Genomic DNA, 18,101 nt, shown 5'->3' with positions numbered 1-18,101 from the left:
AAAAAAAGATGCACTAGATTAGAGGAGATACACTGAGCAGGGAAAAGTTTGTAGGAGGCTTATGTTTTAAAGATCTAAAGGCCTTCAATTTGGCGATGTTAGTAAAGGGCTCAATAATTTTAATATGATAATGTAATGTGTGTAACTCAACGTTATGAAGGTTTGAGGGGTTACTACAGTAATGTGACGGCGTTAGTTAGCTGAATAGGGACTGGAAATCGGACCGTCCGATTTCTTTGTGGGAGAAAGGAGTGCACAAATCGGACGGTCCGATTTGTGCGTGATGGGAAAATTTGAACATAGTAATCGGAACGTCCGATAACATGAGGCTGAGATATTTATGAATGGTTCACTAAAATCGGATGGTCCGATTTGCTACATGCTAAAAATTTTGAATTCGAATGTGATCAAAATCGGATGGTCCAATTTCAATGCGTAATAAAACTTAACTGTCGAGATGCGGTCGGACCGTCCGATTTCTGGTTTTATATATACCTCAAAATTACCCGAAGTCTCCATTTCTTGTTACTCTCTGAAATCTCTCTTCTGAAACCCCTTTAATTCTTTCTTCTTCTTCTTCATTGTTTCGGAACCAGCTTTCATCTTCATTGTTTGAAGATCCAATTTTTCCAAGTTTGAGAGTGTTTCGTATGAGTATATCATAATGAATGATAGAGTATTGTTAAAGGTTTATTATTATGGGCAGATTTTATTACAAACAGCTGAAGGTGTAAATTTTGGGTGTGAAAATCCATTGGATATTGTTATTCCATTCACATTGTCGTTTGAAGAATTAAAATGTGTAATTTGTGAGAAGATGGATTCTCAGATATGTAAGAGAATATCGTGCATTTTGTACAGGAACCTAGTATCTGTATTTGGTGGGTTCGTTCAGTTTCAAACCAAATATGTAACCGATGAAGCGAGCATGCAGGACATGTTTTCAGTGTACATGGAAACCCGCTCACGGATGTCGTTCATCGAGCTGTATATTGAGTTTGAATAGTCGAAAGTAGACCAGAATATTGAGATGGAAAATTATAACAGTGATAGTCAGGATGAATTCGAAAGTAATTATGAATGCCTTGATCCGGGTGGAGACGAAGATCAGGCCGACGACACTATGCAGGCAGATGTGGCGGATGTGGCAAATGCACTAGTAAACCAGCATCCGTTTGTGGAGCCTACTTTCATGCGCTCGCTGGATTTGGAGGCCATGCATACACTGAAATTTCCTGAGTATATGAATGCAGGTATGTAGTTTTGATACAATGTATGATAGATTAATATGACGGATTGATTAGCTAGCTTGACCAACATGTGATCAGTAGAAATGGTAGTTGATTGTGCAAGATTTTTTTATCTGGTAACTAGCGTACTTAGCAAAATCAGAACGGATCGGCTCGTTCGACAGGATCAAATTGAACCGATTCGACTGGATCGGACCGGACTGGACCGGTTAGACTGGAATGGACCTGTTCGACCGGACCGGACCAGGTGAACCGATCGTCTGACCGATTCGGTTAGTCGGTTGGACCGCACATGGACACGAATACCAAGCAAGTAACAACCCATAGGATATAAATATGTTGATATATTGATATTGATTGTGTTATCTTTTTTTTGTTCATTTTAATTTTATTTTTATAATTTTATAATTTGATTTAATTATGACCGGATCAACCGGGTAAACTAGTGACCCGGTCGTATGACCTGGTTGATAACCGGTTCGGTTATGCTAACTATGGTAATTAGTGTTTAGTTTTTTGGTTGATTTTTTTGTGTATTTAATTACTTATTTATATTTATATGTGTAATTTATAATTATTAATCAGAATACATAATTTGTGGTGTGAATGTAGCAGAGCTTCCTGTTGTAGTGGATGGTGAATTCATCATGGGGATGGAATTCAGTTATAGGGAAGCAGTGATTAAGGCGATGAAAGATTATACAATCCGTCGAGGCGTAGATTATCGGGTGTATGAGTTGGAGCCAACAACATTCTATGCTAAATGTACACAGTACGGTGCTGGTTGTGACTGGCTGATCAGGGTGAGTAAAATGTGCAAAAAGTATTGCTGGAAGATAAGGAGGTACAAAGGTAGTCACACGTGTACTCGAGCCACCATTTCTCAAGATCATTCGAAATTGGGTTTAGACACAATTGCAGAAGCAATTAAGCCATTGGTAGAAGTTGACCTATCTATAAAGGTCAAATCAGTCACTGCGGAAGTACAGTTGAAGTTTAATTACACTGTAAGTTATCGCAAAGCCTGGTTAGCAAAGCAGAAGGCAGTGGAGTCAATTTTTAGCGGGTGGGAAGCTTCGTATGAAGCTTTGCCCATATGGTTTGAGGCCATGTGTCACAAAGAGCCAACGACAGTCGTTCACTTTGAAACAATGCATGCGTACCTGGGTGATGACTTGGTTCCTGACATCTGAGTCTTACATCTAATCACTGCATTTGTTAAGGCAACGTTTTACAGGCTTAATGAGTTGTTCACACGAAAAAGAGCCGAGACTGAGGCTCGTATTAATGCTGGACATGTGTTCTCTGAGATTGTGACTACTAAATTGCATGCAAATCAGCGGACATCGGAAAACATCCAGGTTAGTTGCTTTGATAGACAGAATGAGGTATTTAAGGTACGTGAGATGCCTAGTAGAGTGGAGTATGCAGTCGACTTGCGTCGAAGAGTATGTGACTGTGGTGAATTTCAAGTGGATCCCATTCCGTGTCGACATGTATTTGCTTGTTGTGCAAATCAGCGACTTGATTGGCAGGTGTACATTCATGAAGTATACAAGATGGACCAAATTCGAAGAGTTTACATAGCTAGGTTTAGGGCACTAGGAAATCCGACGACGTGGCCTGTTTATACTGGACCTCGATTCGTAGGCAATCCGTTTCTCAGACGTGTTGCCAAAGGTTGGCCAAAGATGACCCACTTCTTGAATGAGATGGACACTCGGATGTTGCGTGCACCGAGGCGCTGTAAGCAATATGGAGCCGAGGGCCACAGCCGTAGCAGATGTCATCAACGTGGTGGTGCAAGTGCAGATCCAGCCACATAAAACTTGTTATATTAATTTATGATGATGTTGCATGATTATTTGAACCTATTATATGGCCTTGTTATATATATGCCTTCAGTCTCCGAAACCAAGTGAACTTTACGAAACTTTCTCTATCTGTCTTCCTGGGTGCAACACCAAAATGTTGGAGGTATTCGACCCCTAATGCCTCATAACTACTCAGAGTCGGTCCTGTAACTGGAATACCATTTGTCGGAAGGCCATAAATTACCGCCATGTCCTCCAACGTCACGACACACTCACCAATTGGAAAATGAAACGTATGAGTCTCGGGCCGCAATATCTCGATTAGAGCATTAACCAATGCCGACTGACATTGGACAACTCCGATATGAGAAACGTGATAAAATCCTGTCTCCCGCAAATTCCCCTCCACAATTGGATTATATGGATCCGATGGCAAATAATGATCACATATTAACATCCGTGAACCCTACAAAACATTGCCATATATCACATTAATCAACTATAACCATACTTAATTAACATACAATATTTAATATTCTACCCTTCTCATTATCACATAAGCAACATAACATAATTAATGAACCTTAAATGAATCTAAAATATACATCTATTTATTACTATTATTTCTATCAAAACTATATTTTCTAATATCTAAATCCTATTTATTTCTTAATAACAATTTCCATTCATTTAGTATAAATAAAATGTTAAACTTAAATAAATTTAAAATTAAATCTAATTATTATTATTAGACGGCAATAAAAATATATATTCTAATATCTAAACTAAATCCTATTTGGTTTATAATAATAATTATTAATAATACCTAATTTATATTAATATAACTGATTTTCTCATTTTTGTTATATATTATTATTATTATTATTATTATTATTATTATTATTATTATTATTATTATTATTATTATTATACGGGCACATATAAAAAAAATTAACAACCATACATAATATATTCTATTAACTAACCACATTGTTCCTAACGTAATTAACTACCTAAACTAGATTAAATTAATAACCTAAACCTAAATTAACGGCCACCAGAAAAAAAATAATATACCTCAGGAAAAAAATAATCTATTACTTAGTTCACTAATTTACTTATACAACTATAACACTTGAACTAACTAGCAGCATACACTAACTAAATATTCAAATAAAATATTTAACTTAACCTAATTATTACTATTTAAATTAAAAAAATAATTTAGTAAAACAAACTTACATAACTAGAATAGTCAAGATAATTAATGATGTGGTATTTTATAACCCACACTACTAACCGGCAAGTGCACCGGGTCGTACCAAGTAATACCTTACGTGAGTAAGGGTCGATCCTACGAGAATTGATGGATCAAGCAACAATTCTTGAGTGATAAGCTTATTTAGGCAAGCAGAAATTGGTTTTGAGATGTTCAAAAAGTTTAAGTTCGAATTCAGAATATCAAGAGTATAGACAATTAAATAAATTGGGAATAAAATATGGAGAAGACAGTTAAGCTTTCAGAGTTATCTAATTTCCGAATTAACTTTTATTACTAATTAATTTAATCATGCAAGATTTAATTTCATGGCAAACTATATGTGACTAGACCCTAATTCTTTAGACCTTCTTAGTCTCCTTTAAAATTTATTAATTGCCAATTCCTTGGTCAATTAATTCCAATTAGAGGGTGATGATCAATTTCTAGTTTATATGCCAAAAGAATCATAATTATCCACAAATAAAGGGATTATATGTCACGTATCCCTTTAAATACAAACAATTAAAAATTCAGTATAATATGTTTTCAAGCTGTTGTTCAAGTAAAGAGCTTTTCCAAGTTTTACGAGAACTCAATTAGAACATGGGTCATACTTCCGTTCCACCCAATGTTCATAGAATAAAGAACGAAAACAATTATTGAAATATAAATCAAGACATGAATTAAATTAAAAAGATCAAACAAATCAATCCATGAAAATAGACAGAGCTCCTAACCTTAACAATGAAGGATTAGTTGCTCATGGTTCAAAGAAGAAAAATAAGGGTTCTGGTAACAATATCGTCCCTGTCTAAATGTACAGAGTTTTTATTTATTACTAATCCTAATAGGTTTAAAATAAAAAATTAAAAATAATATCTTTTCCGAAAAGATAAGATTTGAATTTAAATTCGAATTAATTAACAGATCTTCAGTTGATGGGTGGGGACCACTTGATTTGTCCATTCTGCAGTTTCTAATATGTATTTTCTGGGCTGGAAACTGGGTCAAAAACAGCCCAGAAATCGTAACCAGCATTTTCTGAATTATTGCAGATCGCGCATGTGACGCGTCCGCGTCGTCCACGCGCTCGCGTCATTTGTGCAAATTCCAGTCCACGCGTTCGTGTCAAGCACGCGATCGCGTCATTGCAATTTCTCCATTCCGCGCGGTCGCGTGAGCCATGCGTCTGCGTCGGTCTTTGCTGGTCATCTGTTTGGTTTCTTCTTTTTCTCTACAGAAACTTTATCAAATCCCTCCGAATGCTACCTAAAATAAATAAAATTGCACAAAACTCAAAATAGCATCCATAGTGGGTAAAATATAATTAATTCTAAATTAAACTCAACAATTTAGATGCAAATTCACTAGGAAAAGATAGACAAGATGCTCACGCATCACAACACCAAACTTAAACTGTAGCTTGTCCTCAAGCAACCAAAACTAATATAAGTTTATGATGTGAATTTGCATGAGAATGAGAGTTTGATTAAGCTCATGTCTCTTTTTTATAGTGGGGTTTATAACTGTAATCCTGAATAGGTTTGGCATCTCACTCTCCTTTGAATCAGAAGGATGTCACTGTTATCTGGAATTAGAATCCGGATAATATTATGAATTCTCTGATCTTTTATATTTCAGTTTAATCCTTGAACACAGCAAAATTTACTTTAATTTATTTTTCTTTGGTGCTTTGCACCTTTGAGCCTAGCCGTGACTTTAAATGTTTTGTCTCAAGCTTTACTTGACACAGAAACACCACAAGCACTTAACTGGAAAACTCTTTGAGTTCTGATTTTTCTTTCAGTTACTCCCAGACAGTGGTGCTCAAAGCCTTTGGCATACTCTGTTAAATGCAATTGGTCTCGACTCTAAGTGTTTTGTCTCAAGGATTACTTGACACAATCAGACCACAAGCATATGACTAGGGAAACAACTCTTTGAGCTTTTAATCATGTCCGACCTCCATAGTCATTGATGCTCAGAGCCTTGGACCTTACTTTTATTTTATTTTTTTTATTTTTTTCGCTGTTTCTTTTGCTTCAAGGATTAAATTTTTATTTATTTCAGAGAAGGCATAATAATTCTCTAAATTCCTGATCCTTATACATCAACATCCCTTGATTCAAATTCAAATATACACTGTTCATATCATGTATTCAAAAATCACAGAAAATACCACCACATTTAAGTAAATAAGACTATTCTTAAAATTAAACTCAATTTCTCATGCAATACATCACTTCTTTTTCTTTTCTTTTTAGATTCAAGTTTAGTGAGTGGTACATGAAACATCTTTTCAGCATTAAAGCAATTAAAAGAAAACTAATCCTATGATTCTAACTAATAAAAGATCATGCAACAAACAAAGCAAAATAGCAGAAAACTGGAATATAACGTAGAAGAAGAGGGGGAGGAATAAAAATGAAAGGAACTCAACCACCTTAGTTATCATAGCGGTCGCTTTATTCTTCAGGTTGTGCTCCTCAATTAAGACGATTCGCCTCCCTTTTGTGCCAGAAAACCAATAAGCACAACGTCCAACAACACCAAACTTAAAGGTTTGCTTGTCCTCAAGCAAATAAGAACTGAAAATAGAAGAGACAAATATTATGGGGAGAGAAAAATAAAAGGATAAAAGAATAAGGGAGAATTAGGATTGGGAGAGAGAGGAAGAAAACTGGGCGGCGCAAGCGACGCGGATGCGTGCAGCACGCGTACACGTGAGTCGCGAATGTTCTTAATGACGCGTTAGCGTTAGGCACGCGTTCGCGTGCCCTGGTTTTTGTGCAATTTGCGCGAAGCCAACTGCGCGCCCGCGCGACTCTCTGTTCGCATGGCTTGGGAACCAAAATTTCAAGCGACGCGTTCGCGTCACGCACGCGCACGCGTGGATGGCCAAATATGCAATTGACGCGGCCGCGTCAGGGACGCGTCCGCGTGACCAAATTTGTGCGTCTAGCACACTTCCTGCACCAAGCCAACACAAATCTCTGCCCAAACACTCTTTTACGTCGAATTTGCAGGTCACACGTCCGCGTCAGTGACGCGTTCGCGTGAATGGCGAAAATCACAAACGACGCGAACGCGTGGGATCGTTTGTGTGAAAGGCTCCATTCTGGCGCCACTCCTACGCAACTCTCTATTAAATTTATTTTTTTACTCACACATGATCGACGCGTTCGCGTCAGTGACGCTTGCGCGTCATATGCGCTTTTTTTTTGAAATATATATAGAGCTTGAGGTGTTCGGTTCCTGTGAGAAAATAGCAGCATGATCAGAAAATTAGTAAGAACTCAATAAAAATCAAATAAGAAAATTACTACTATGAAAATTAAAAATAGCTAAGGATACGAAATTATCGGGTTGCCTCCCGACAAATGCTTCTTTATCGTCACTAGCTTGACGGTCAGCTCCTCTAAGGAGGAGGATCATAGGGGCTCAGCTCTTCACCCCTTACTTTGAACTTCTTTCCTGTATCTCCATAACGTAGCTCAATATGCTCCAGAGAGAGGATTCTGATTACTGTATAAACCCATGCTGGATTGCTGGTCAACACCACCTTCATTCCTGGAGAGAAACTTTCGGTGGGGATCTTTTTGTTTCTCCATCCTCTGGGTACTTTCTTCTTTTTGGGAACCTCCTCCTTGGTAGATGATGCATTCCCAACACCAAACTTAGGTTTGATGTCAGGAGGAATTTTATTGATTGTTTCCAAGGGAGGTTCGAGCTGCAAATTCTGCTGTGTATCATCAGGGGTTTTTTGAAGGTTTGGATCAATAAGCTCAGCCTGCATGCACCTCTCTTCTTCACCTGTTGGATGTATATCTTTGAAGACATGAAAGACTAGTTGCTCATTATGCACTCTAAGCACTAATTCACCAACTTCTACATCAATCAGAGCTCTTCCAGTGGCTAGAAACGGTCTTCCTAGAATTATAGAGGCATTCTCATCCTCCCCCGTGTCGAGAATCACAAAGTCTGCTGGGAGGAAGAATTTACCCACTTTAACCAAGATATTTTCCACTAATCCGTATGCATGCTTCATAGATTTGTTTTCCATCTGCAATGCTATCTTTGTGGGTTGTGCTTCTTGGAGTTGCAGCTTCTTCATCACAGATAAGGGCATTAGATTTATGCTTGCCCCTAGATAACATAGGGCTTTCTCAAAGGTTGTGCTCCCAATGGTGCATGAAATTTGAAAGCTCCCTGGATCTGGCATCTTCTTTGGCAAGTTATTCTGAATTACAGCACTAAATTCCTTAGTCAGAACTACTGTCTCATCTTCCTTTAAACGCTTTTTCTTTGACAACAGCTCCTTCATGAATTTGGCATAGATAGGCATTTGCTCCAAAACCTCAGCAAAAGGAATATTGATTTGTAATTTCCTGAAGATTTCCAAGAACTTTGAGAACTGCTTGTCCTTGGTCTCCTTTTGAAGTCTCTGAGGATATGGCATCTTAGGCTTGTACTCAGGAGCCTTTGGCAGTGTAGGATAAGTGTCAAGAGAGTCTGAAAATGGATTGTCCGCACGCTTTGGAGGGGCGTGCTCCAACTCTCCCCTCTTTTTCTCTGGAGCTTCCTTTTCAACTAGCTCTTCATTGACCTTGGTCTCAGAACCAGCTACTTTACCACTTCTTAATTGAATAGCCTTGCAATCTTCTCCTGGGTTCACTACTGTATCACCTTGAAATGTACTTGCAGACCTCTCAAGTATTTGCTTGCTCAGTTGACCCACTAGCACTTCTAAATTTTTAATGGAGGCTCTGGTTTCCTGCATAACTTGTGCTTCTGCACTTGTCACTTGTCCACTTATCACAGTGATAGCCTTACATTCCTCTCTTGGATTTGGAATTGTGTTACTAAGAAGGCTATTAGTGGTCCTCTGATCAATTTCATTAACTCTGGTGGCTATTTGACCCATTTGAATCTCCAGGTTCTTGATGGATGCTCTGGTTTCCTGTCTAAAACCTGTCAATATTGCTTCCAAATCATTGTTCTGTTGGAAACCACCCTGAGAATTATTGTTGAAGTTCTGAGGTCACTGAGGTTGATCCCTCCATCCAAAATTTGGGTTATTTCTCCATCCCTGGTTGTATGTCTTAGAATATGGGCCATTGTTGGGATTTCTAGGACCACTCCCCATGTAATTCACCTGTTCAAAAGAAAGTTGAGCATAATCATAATTATCATTTTGCACAAGATTACCTGCCATGTCATAGGAGACTTCTTGTGGTGGATTTTGGGTGTTGATAGCTGAGACTTGCATGCCACCCATCTGTTGAGTAAGTAGATTTATTTGTTGAGACATCATCTTGTTTTGAGCAAGAAGAGCATTAATAGCATCTACTTCCAACACGCTTCTCTTCTGAGGGGTTTCAGAATTCACAGGATTACTGTTAGAGGAGTATAAATATTGGTTGCTAGCAACCAATTCAATAAGCTCAATAGTCTCCTCCGGTGTCTTCTTCTTGTGCAATGAACCTCCTGCAGAATTATCTAAGCACATTTTGGACATTTCACCCAAGCCTTCATAAAATATGTCTATTTGTGTCCATTTGGAGAACATGTCTGGAGGGCATTGCCTAGTCAGTAGCTTGTATCTCTCCCAAGCTTCATACAGAGTCTCACCATCCTTTTGTCTGAAGGTTTGAACCTCCATCCTAAGCTTAGTCAGCTTCTTTGGTGGGAAAAATTTTGTGAGAAACTCAGTAACCACCTTGTTCCAAGTATCCAAACTGTCCTTGGGTTGAGAATCTAGCCATAGTTTTGCTCCATCCCTCAGAGCAAACGAGAAGAGCATTAGTTTGTATACATCTGGGTTCACTCCGTTTGTCTTCATAGTATCATAAATCTGCAGAAAACTTGAAATGAATTGATTTGGGTCTTCGTGGGGAAGACCATGATACTGGCAGTTCTGTTGCACCAGGGTGACCAGTTGAGGCTTCAACTCAAAGTTGTTCGCAGTAATAGGAGGCACTACGATGCTTTTTCCATAAAGATCTGCGGTAGGAGAAGAGTAGGAGCCAAGCACTCTCCTTTGTTGCTCATTCTCATTCGGGTTTACCGCATTGGTATTATCATTATTAGTCGAATCCATGGTGGATTCTGCAGCCTTATAAAGTCTTGCTTGTTGTAAACGCCGCCTGAAAGTCCTTTCAGGTTCATGATCAAAGTCTAAGAGATGTTCTACGTCTCTGTTCCTGCGCATAAACAACCAGAAAACAAAAAAGAATGGAAATTTCTACGTCAGAGTGCAGAGAATTCCTAGTGAGATAACCTGTGTAAAGAGATAAAAATATTAAATAAAATAAATAGAAGAAAAATAATAAATAGTCAACACCAAACTTAATTTCAGAAATTAAGAAAAATATTGATGCTATTAAAAATTTTTTTTTGAAATTTATTTTATTTTATTTTTTATTATTTTTATTTATTTATTTTTTTTATAAAAGGAAAAAAAAACAAAAAGAAAAGAAAGAAGGAAAACGTGACGGGGAGGGGGGAACAAAAGAAAAAAAGAAGGAAGTGTAAAAAGAAAAAAAAATATTGACGTAAAAAATGAGTTTTTTTTTTTTCGAAAAATAATAAAACAATATTTAAATAAAAATTAAAACTAAAACGCCTAATCTAAGCAATCAAACAACTAATAGTTGTTAATCACTATCAATCCCCGGCAACGGCGCCAAAAACTTGATGTGGTATTTTATAATTCACACTACTAACCGACAAGTGCACCGGATCGTACCAAGTAATACCTTACGTGAGTAAAGGTCGATCCCACGAGGATTGATGGATCAAGCAACAATTCTTGAGTGATAAGCTTAGTTAGACAAGCAGAAATTGGTTTTGAGATGTTCAAAAGGTTTAAGTTCGAATTCAGAATATCAAAAGTATAGACAATTAAATAAATTGGGAATAAAATATGGAGAAGACAGTTAAGGTTTCAGAGTTATCTAATATTCGGATTAACTTTTATTACTAATTAGTTTAATCATGTAAGATTTAATTTCATGGCAAACTATATGTGACTAGACCCTAATTTCTTAGACCTTCCTAGTCTCCTTTAAAATTTATTAATTGCCAATTCCTTGGTCAATTAATTCCAATTAGAGGGTGATGATCAATTTCTAGTTTATATGCCAAAAGAATCATAATTATCCACAAATAAGGGGATTATATGTCACGTAGCCCTTTAAATACAAACAATTAAAAATTTAGTATAATATGTTTTCAAGCTGTTGTTCAAGTAAAGAGCTTTTCCAAGTTTTACGTGAACTCAATTAGAACATGGGTCATACTTCCGTTCCACCCAATGTTCATAGAATAAAGAACGAAAACAATTATTGAAATATAAATCAAGACATGAATTAAATTAAAAAGATCAAATGAATCAATCCATGAAAATAGACAGAGCTCCTAACCTTAACAATGAAGAATTAGTTGCTCATGGTTCAAAGAAGAAAAATAAGGGTTCTGGTAACAATATCGTCCCTGTCTAAATGTACAGAGTTTCTATTTATTACTAATTCTAATAGGTTTAAAATCAAAAATTAAAAATAATATCTTTTCCTAAAAGATAAGATTTGAATTTAAATTCGAATTAATTAACAGATCTTCAGTTGATGGGTGGGGACCACTTGATTTGTCCATTCTGCAGCTTCTAATATGTGTTTTCTGGGCTGGAAACTGGGTCAAAAACAGCCCAGAAATCGTAACCAGCGTTTTCTGAATTATTGCAGATCTCGCATGTGACGCGTCCGCGTTGTCCACGCGCTCGCGTCATTTGTGCAAATTCCAGTCCACGCGTTCGCGTCAAGCACGCGATTGCGTCATTGCGATTTCTCCATTCCGCGCGGTCGCGTGAGCCATGCGTCCGCGTCGGTCTTCGCTGGTCATCTCTTTGGTTTCTTCTTTTTCTCTGCAGAAACTTCATCAAATCCCTCCGAATGCTACCTAAAATAAATAAAATTGCACAAAATTCAAAATAGCATCCATAGTGGCTAAAATATAATTAATTCTAAATTAAACTCAACAATTTAGATGCAAATTCACTAGGAAAAAATAGACAAGATGCTCACGCATCAATTAACAATGTGTAATTCTGAACGATTAACATCTTTTGTTCTTCGTCTCTTTGGCATTATTTACTTCGGTCTCCCCTCCTTGGATTTTTTGCTTCTGCATCAATGGAAGAAAGGGAATAGGGTTTGAAAGAGATGGAAGGGTGGAGAGTGAGTGTTGAACGAAGTAGGGCACTTGAATGGATGGCTGGGATATTTCTCGAATATCATAAGGGGTCCACTGACTGGTTGGTGCATACGCGACGCGTGACAGTAGTACGCAAATCGGACAGTCCGATTTGTTTACCTTCCACGCCAGTAATCGGACCGTCCGATTACATGCCGCCTCATATTAAAATTAAAAAAGTGTTAGTAAAGCAGGGATGGAAATTATTAATCAAGCCTAATTCTCTATTCTACAAAATCTTTAAAAATCAATACTTCAACAAGCCTTCCTGGGCATGAGAGTCTCTTATAAGGATGAAAGATATTGAAAAAAGGCATGAAATGGAGAATTTCAAAACATGGCTCAGTGAAATTGTAGGATGATTTTTCAAAGTTCTAAGGAATGAAAACAGCAATTGATGGATGAAACGAGTTCATGCGAGCTGAGAAAAATAAATGAACTTGCATATCATTTCTTCCAACATGAACGATTTAGGTAAAAGGGAATATGGAAAGCAATTTGAAAACTTATTATATGCCAATCGAAAATCAAAGTCTTCATATGAAAATTGATACAGAATAGACTAGCAAATAAGGAGAAGATCCATAAACGCATATTGCTCCACTGCGCCAGAAATAATCTCTTCACGCCCTTGTATTTTGTCCAGAATGGAATAAATCATCCGTGGCCAGCTTAGTACCTATAAATCAAGTTCTTGAGCTATTGAACTTGTGGATACGCTGACAAGAGGAGGGACTCCAACATGAACATGACTCATATTGCAAGCCGCGTACATTTAAAATCCAAAATGTAGTTAACCAAAATTATATCCATATTATTAAAAATTGGTTAACTAAAATTAAAACTAAATTTTATGCAACTCTTGTTTTAAATTGGTTAACTGATTTTTTTTTTAAAAAATCGATTTTTAACGAATTTTTTTTTGGAAAAATTGGTTTGTTTATATAGAAACCGGTTTTTTAAATAAAAATCGATTATTTTTACAAAATTAGTTTTAGTTTTGATAACCAGTTAAAAATTAATTTTTAATTTTTTAACCGATTAATAACAAATATTATCATATAAAACCAATTTAAGTAATTAACCTAAGCCAAATATTTGGTTAACCAAAAACAAATTTGATTTTTTAATTAATCTTAACCATGACAATCCTAAATTATTGCTTGCCTCCTGTGGGGAATTTGATTAGACAGAAATTCCTAGGTGTTAGAGGGAAAAAAAGAAAGCTCCTAAGAAAATTCTGATCCAAGCAGTTGATTTTGGGGCGGAGTTTGCAAGAAATAAGACCGACCTCTAATAGTTCTCTTTTTGAAGTTTAATTTTGTTTTAGACTCTCTTTTCTTCAAATATTATTTGTTATTTTTTCTGAAAATTTTTCTTTTATGCTTTCGAGCTGTTATGTTTGAATATGACTTATAAAAAGTTGTAATGATCATTTTGTTAACGAAATTTAGAAATATCTTTGATAGAAAAATTAGAAAAAGCAAACAAAAAAAAAATATATCTCTTAAAAATTCTAAGATTTTTTCGTTGACAAAAATTCTGAGTTTAGTTTGCATAAAACTCTTCATAAATCTTATAAAAATAAGTACCGTAACAAAAATTCTATTTTTCAAATTAATGAGATAATGCTATTAGTAAATATGCAATTTAATTATTAAATAAATAATAATATATTTGGTTATTTAAAGGAAGAAAATACTTGACATCAAATAAATGATAGGAAGATTATATTAAAAAACACGAACTCAATCTAATCAACGAAACAAGGATTAGGTTGGGTTTACGAGTTTTAAAAAACATTAATCCGCATAAAATAAACTAACTGAACAATCGAGTCTCTATCTTCATTATTGGTTGAAGCAACATCATCGCCAAACTACTCCTACCTGATACATTTTGCTGTCAATTAATAACAAGCTAAGAGGTCATCTCCTCCTAGCTTGCTTGATTCAATAATGGCATTATTTATTTATTTTTTTCAAATTAATTGTGGCACAATCCCAGGATTTCATCGCATCTCTCCATGTCCATATTGGGGAGATATTATTGTGTTAGTTTAGGAAATATTTGTGTCAATTTTGGTAGTATATATTTAATGCATGTTTCTATAATATTATTTAGAGTAAAGTATTGTTTTTGTCCCTAACGTTTGGGATAAATTCCAAAGTTGTTCCTAATGTTTCAATTGTCCTATTTAAGTTCCTAACATCAAAATTGACTCAATATTGTCTTGCCGTTAGGGATTCGTTAACATAATTGACGGCGGGACAAAATTGAAACAATTTGAAACGTTAGGAACTTAAATAGGACGAAAACGTTGGGACAAAAACGATATATAGAAATAAATTTTAGTTTCATTCTTCAATAATATCAATTTTTTAATGTATATAGTATTCAATTATTTTTTAATCACATCTAAGTAAATTATACTTAATCACATTACTTTCATTCTAATAAATATATCTTTTCATAATTTTACACTTAAAGTTATAAGTTAATATAAAAATATAAAAAAATTTATTTTGAATGAAAGTAATGTGATTAAGTGTAATTTATTTAGATGTGATTAAAAAATAATTGAATATTATATACAATAAAAAATTGATATTATTGAAGGATAAAATTAAAATTTATTTCTATATATGGTTTTTGTCCTCAACGTTTTCATTTTATTTAAGTTCCTAACGTTTTAAAATCGTCTCAATTTTGTCCCGTCGTCAATTCTGTTAACGGATCCTTAATGGCAGGACAATATTGAACCAATTTTAAAACGTTAAAGACTTAAATAGGACGATTGAAACGTTAGAGACAACTTTAGAACTTATCCCAAACGTTGGAGACAAAAATAATAAAATTAAAATTTTTACATTTTTTTAATGAATTGAAAACTGACATATCATTTAAGATCGATGATGTTGATGAGTGGGTAAATATTTCACCCAAAATATATAAATCCAACTTCTCTAGTTTGAGAACTATATATTATTGGTTGTTTATTATTATGAGGTAGTGCATTTTTATAATTTATATGGTGAAATATAGACATAAATAAACTTAAAATATACCGAATTATTTTTAAATTAGTCAAATTTATATTGAATTATCACTCTCTGTTATTGACAAAATTATAATAAGAAAAGTTATTTAGAAGTCACAATTCATCTTCCTAAGTCTTAATTTTTAAATAAAAAATTAAAATTTTTACTATTTTTATATTTTTAAAAATTAAAAAGATAATTATCAATAAATTATAGTTTAAATAGTATAATTTTTTTATACTTACTTAAAAATTATAGATTCGAGCTTTCCATCTTAAAAAAATATACAAAGATGATTAGGACGACAGATTAAAACTCTCAATCATCAATCTTCTATCGACTTCAGGAGAGAATTTAATGTTATTGCATCCATACTTTAAAAGCTTTGATGACTATCCCCTTAGTCACTCATCACTTTGTATTAGTATTGCAATAATTAAACCTTGCTCAATAATGACAAAAGTATCACTTCTGTTGTAAATTCAAATGTTTTTATCAATTAAATCTAATTAAGTTAATACAAATTAAATCTATAATATATACATAAATGACACATTTCATTTTTTTTGTGATTTTTCTCTTTTTTAATTTATGCATTTCCTTTTTTTTGTTCTTTTATTATTATTGTTACTGTTGTTACAATTTTTTTTTAATTTTTTCACCTCCTCTTCCTTATTGCAACATTTTTTGTTTTTTATTTATTTTTATTTTTTTTAAAAGATAAAATAAAAAAGAAAATATAAAAAAAGAAAATAATAACAAAAAAGAGGAGAGAGAGAATTTTAAATTGTATATATTTATTAGGAAAGTAGCACCGAAATTTTTTATGACGCAAAAAATTTTTGACTTTTTAATATAGAAAATTTTTAAGCATGACATGGAAAATTTTTTAATGAATTAAAAAGTTATCAGAAATAAAATAGCACCGAAATTTCTTAACCTTAATACAAAAAATTTTTAATCGTGGCACAGAATTTTTTAACAAATTAAAAATTATTAGAAAATTTCTTAACTTGTGGTCCTATGAAGACTTCTTATATCATTCACAAAAAAATATGTGTTATTTCAAATTAAAGAGTATTGTTTTTATATCATTGAACTTCTTTTTTTTTTATTTGATTTTTTATCTTTTTGTTTTTATTTCTCTTAAAAAAGTAAAATAATAATAAGAAGAAGGGAGGTATGAATATGTTAAATATAATATCCGTACGTAAATTTGACTTTATCAAACTTGGTTAAAAAAAGTTGTTTAGCATTTCTGCAAAAATATATAGTATTAACATTTTCTATTATATTTAATTATATTAGTAATATATATATTTTATGAGTTTAATTCTGATGTATACATAATATAAAATAGTTTATATATAGCATAAATTACATATTTAATTAATTTTTTTAAATAATTATTCACATCGTATATGTAAAAAAATAATTATTTTTATTAATATATTAATTTATAATTACTTTATATGCAAAATAGTTTTTTATGAACGATGCATGGGTATTAAATTTATATTTTTATTGTGAATGGGTTTGGGCATTATTCTTTTTAGCAGTCTTTTGAATTTCAACATCTCTATGTTCAACGATCTCTCTTATCAAATAATACTTTCTCAAGATATGCTTAGACTTTTGATATGATTTTGGCTCTTTCATTTGAGTAAGAGCTCCATTATTGTTGCACATTATTAAAAGTGATTTTTTTAATTGAAGGCACCACACCATGTTCAATATGAATTTCTTCATCCAAACAGCTTCTTTAGCAATCTCACTTACTGCGATGTACTTAATTTCAGTAGTTGAATCAGTTATAGTGGCTTGTTTGAAATTTTTCTAATTCACTGCACCATCATTCAAGGTGAAAACTGTAGGATTACCATGTGTTCATAACACGCAGCGGAAGAAAAGAAAGTAATCCTTAAAGATTTATTTTGTGCTTAAACTTTATTCCATTAATATAATATATAGTAAATCAGATCTAAATACCTATATGTACGCTAGTAAAAATCACTTTCACCTTCGATGGTACGAAGGCGCTATGCGTATCCACACCGAGACCAACCTTTTGCAGTAAACTCTTTGACCAATGGATATCTGATCTAAATTGAGAACCTCTTTGCAACTCTTTGCACACCATAAAATTCTTCTCCAAAAATTAGGCTCACATACATTTATGTGTATAGAGGTAAAGGAATAAAACTCTTGTTATTCTCTCGTCTTTCTGTACTCTTGACGTACATATATATAGTATGAGATTTGTTATTGATTTTAAATTTGAATCTCAATTCAAATTTAAATCATATCTTGAAATTCTAAATCTGAATCCTTCAAATTTATGAATTATATCATAACTCAATTTGAAAATAGAATCAGTTAGGATCTCATCCAAATTTAGAAATAGAATAACTAATTATTCTCAAATCTCATTTAATATTCTCAATCATCATACTATTATTATATTCTTGGTGCTAGCAAAGAATAT

At 33.9% G+C, this 18,101-nt stretch overlaps 1 protein-coding gene across 1 annotated transcript; it reads right to left on the bottom strand.

The window, feature by feature from the left end:
* Positions 1–3,137: 3,137 nt before the first annotated feature.
* On the bottom strand, positions 3,138–9,105 carry LOC130935048 (serine/threonine-protein phosphatase 7 long form homolog). Its single transcript, XM_057864598.1, has 2 exons — positions 8,932–9,105; positions 3,138–3,530 (listed from the first exon to the last, which is right to left on the bottom strand). Exons 1-2 carry the CDS (start codon positions 9,103–9,105, stop codon positions 3,138–3,140), a joined length of 567 nt encoding a protein of 188 aa, XP_057720581.1.
* Positions 9,106–18,101: the final 8,996 nt, after the last annotated feature.

Source organism: Arachis stenosperma, chromosome 1, assembly GCF_014773155.1.
Source record: "Arachis stenosperma cultivar V10309 chromosome 1, arast.V10309.gnm1.PFL2, whole genome shotgun sequence".
NCBI lineage: Eukaryota > Viridiplantae > Streptophyta > Magnoliopsida > Fabales > Fabaceae > Arachis > Arachis stenosperma.
This window is presented reverse-complemented; position numbering and strand designations above follow the sequence as displayed.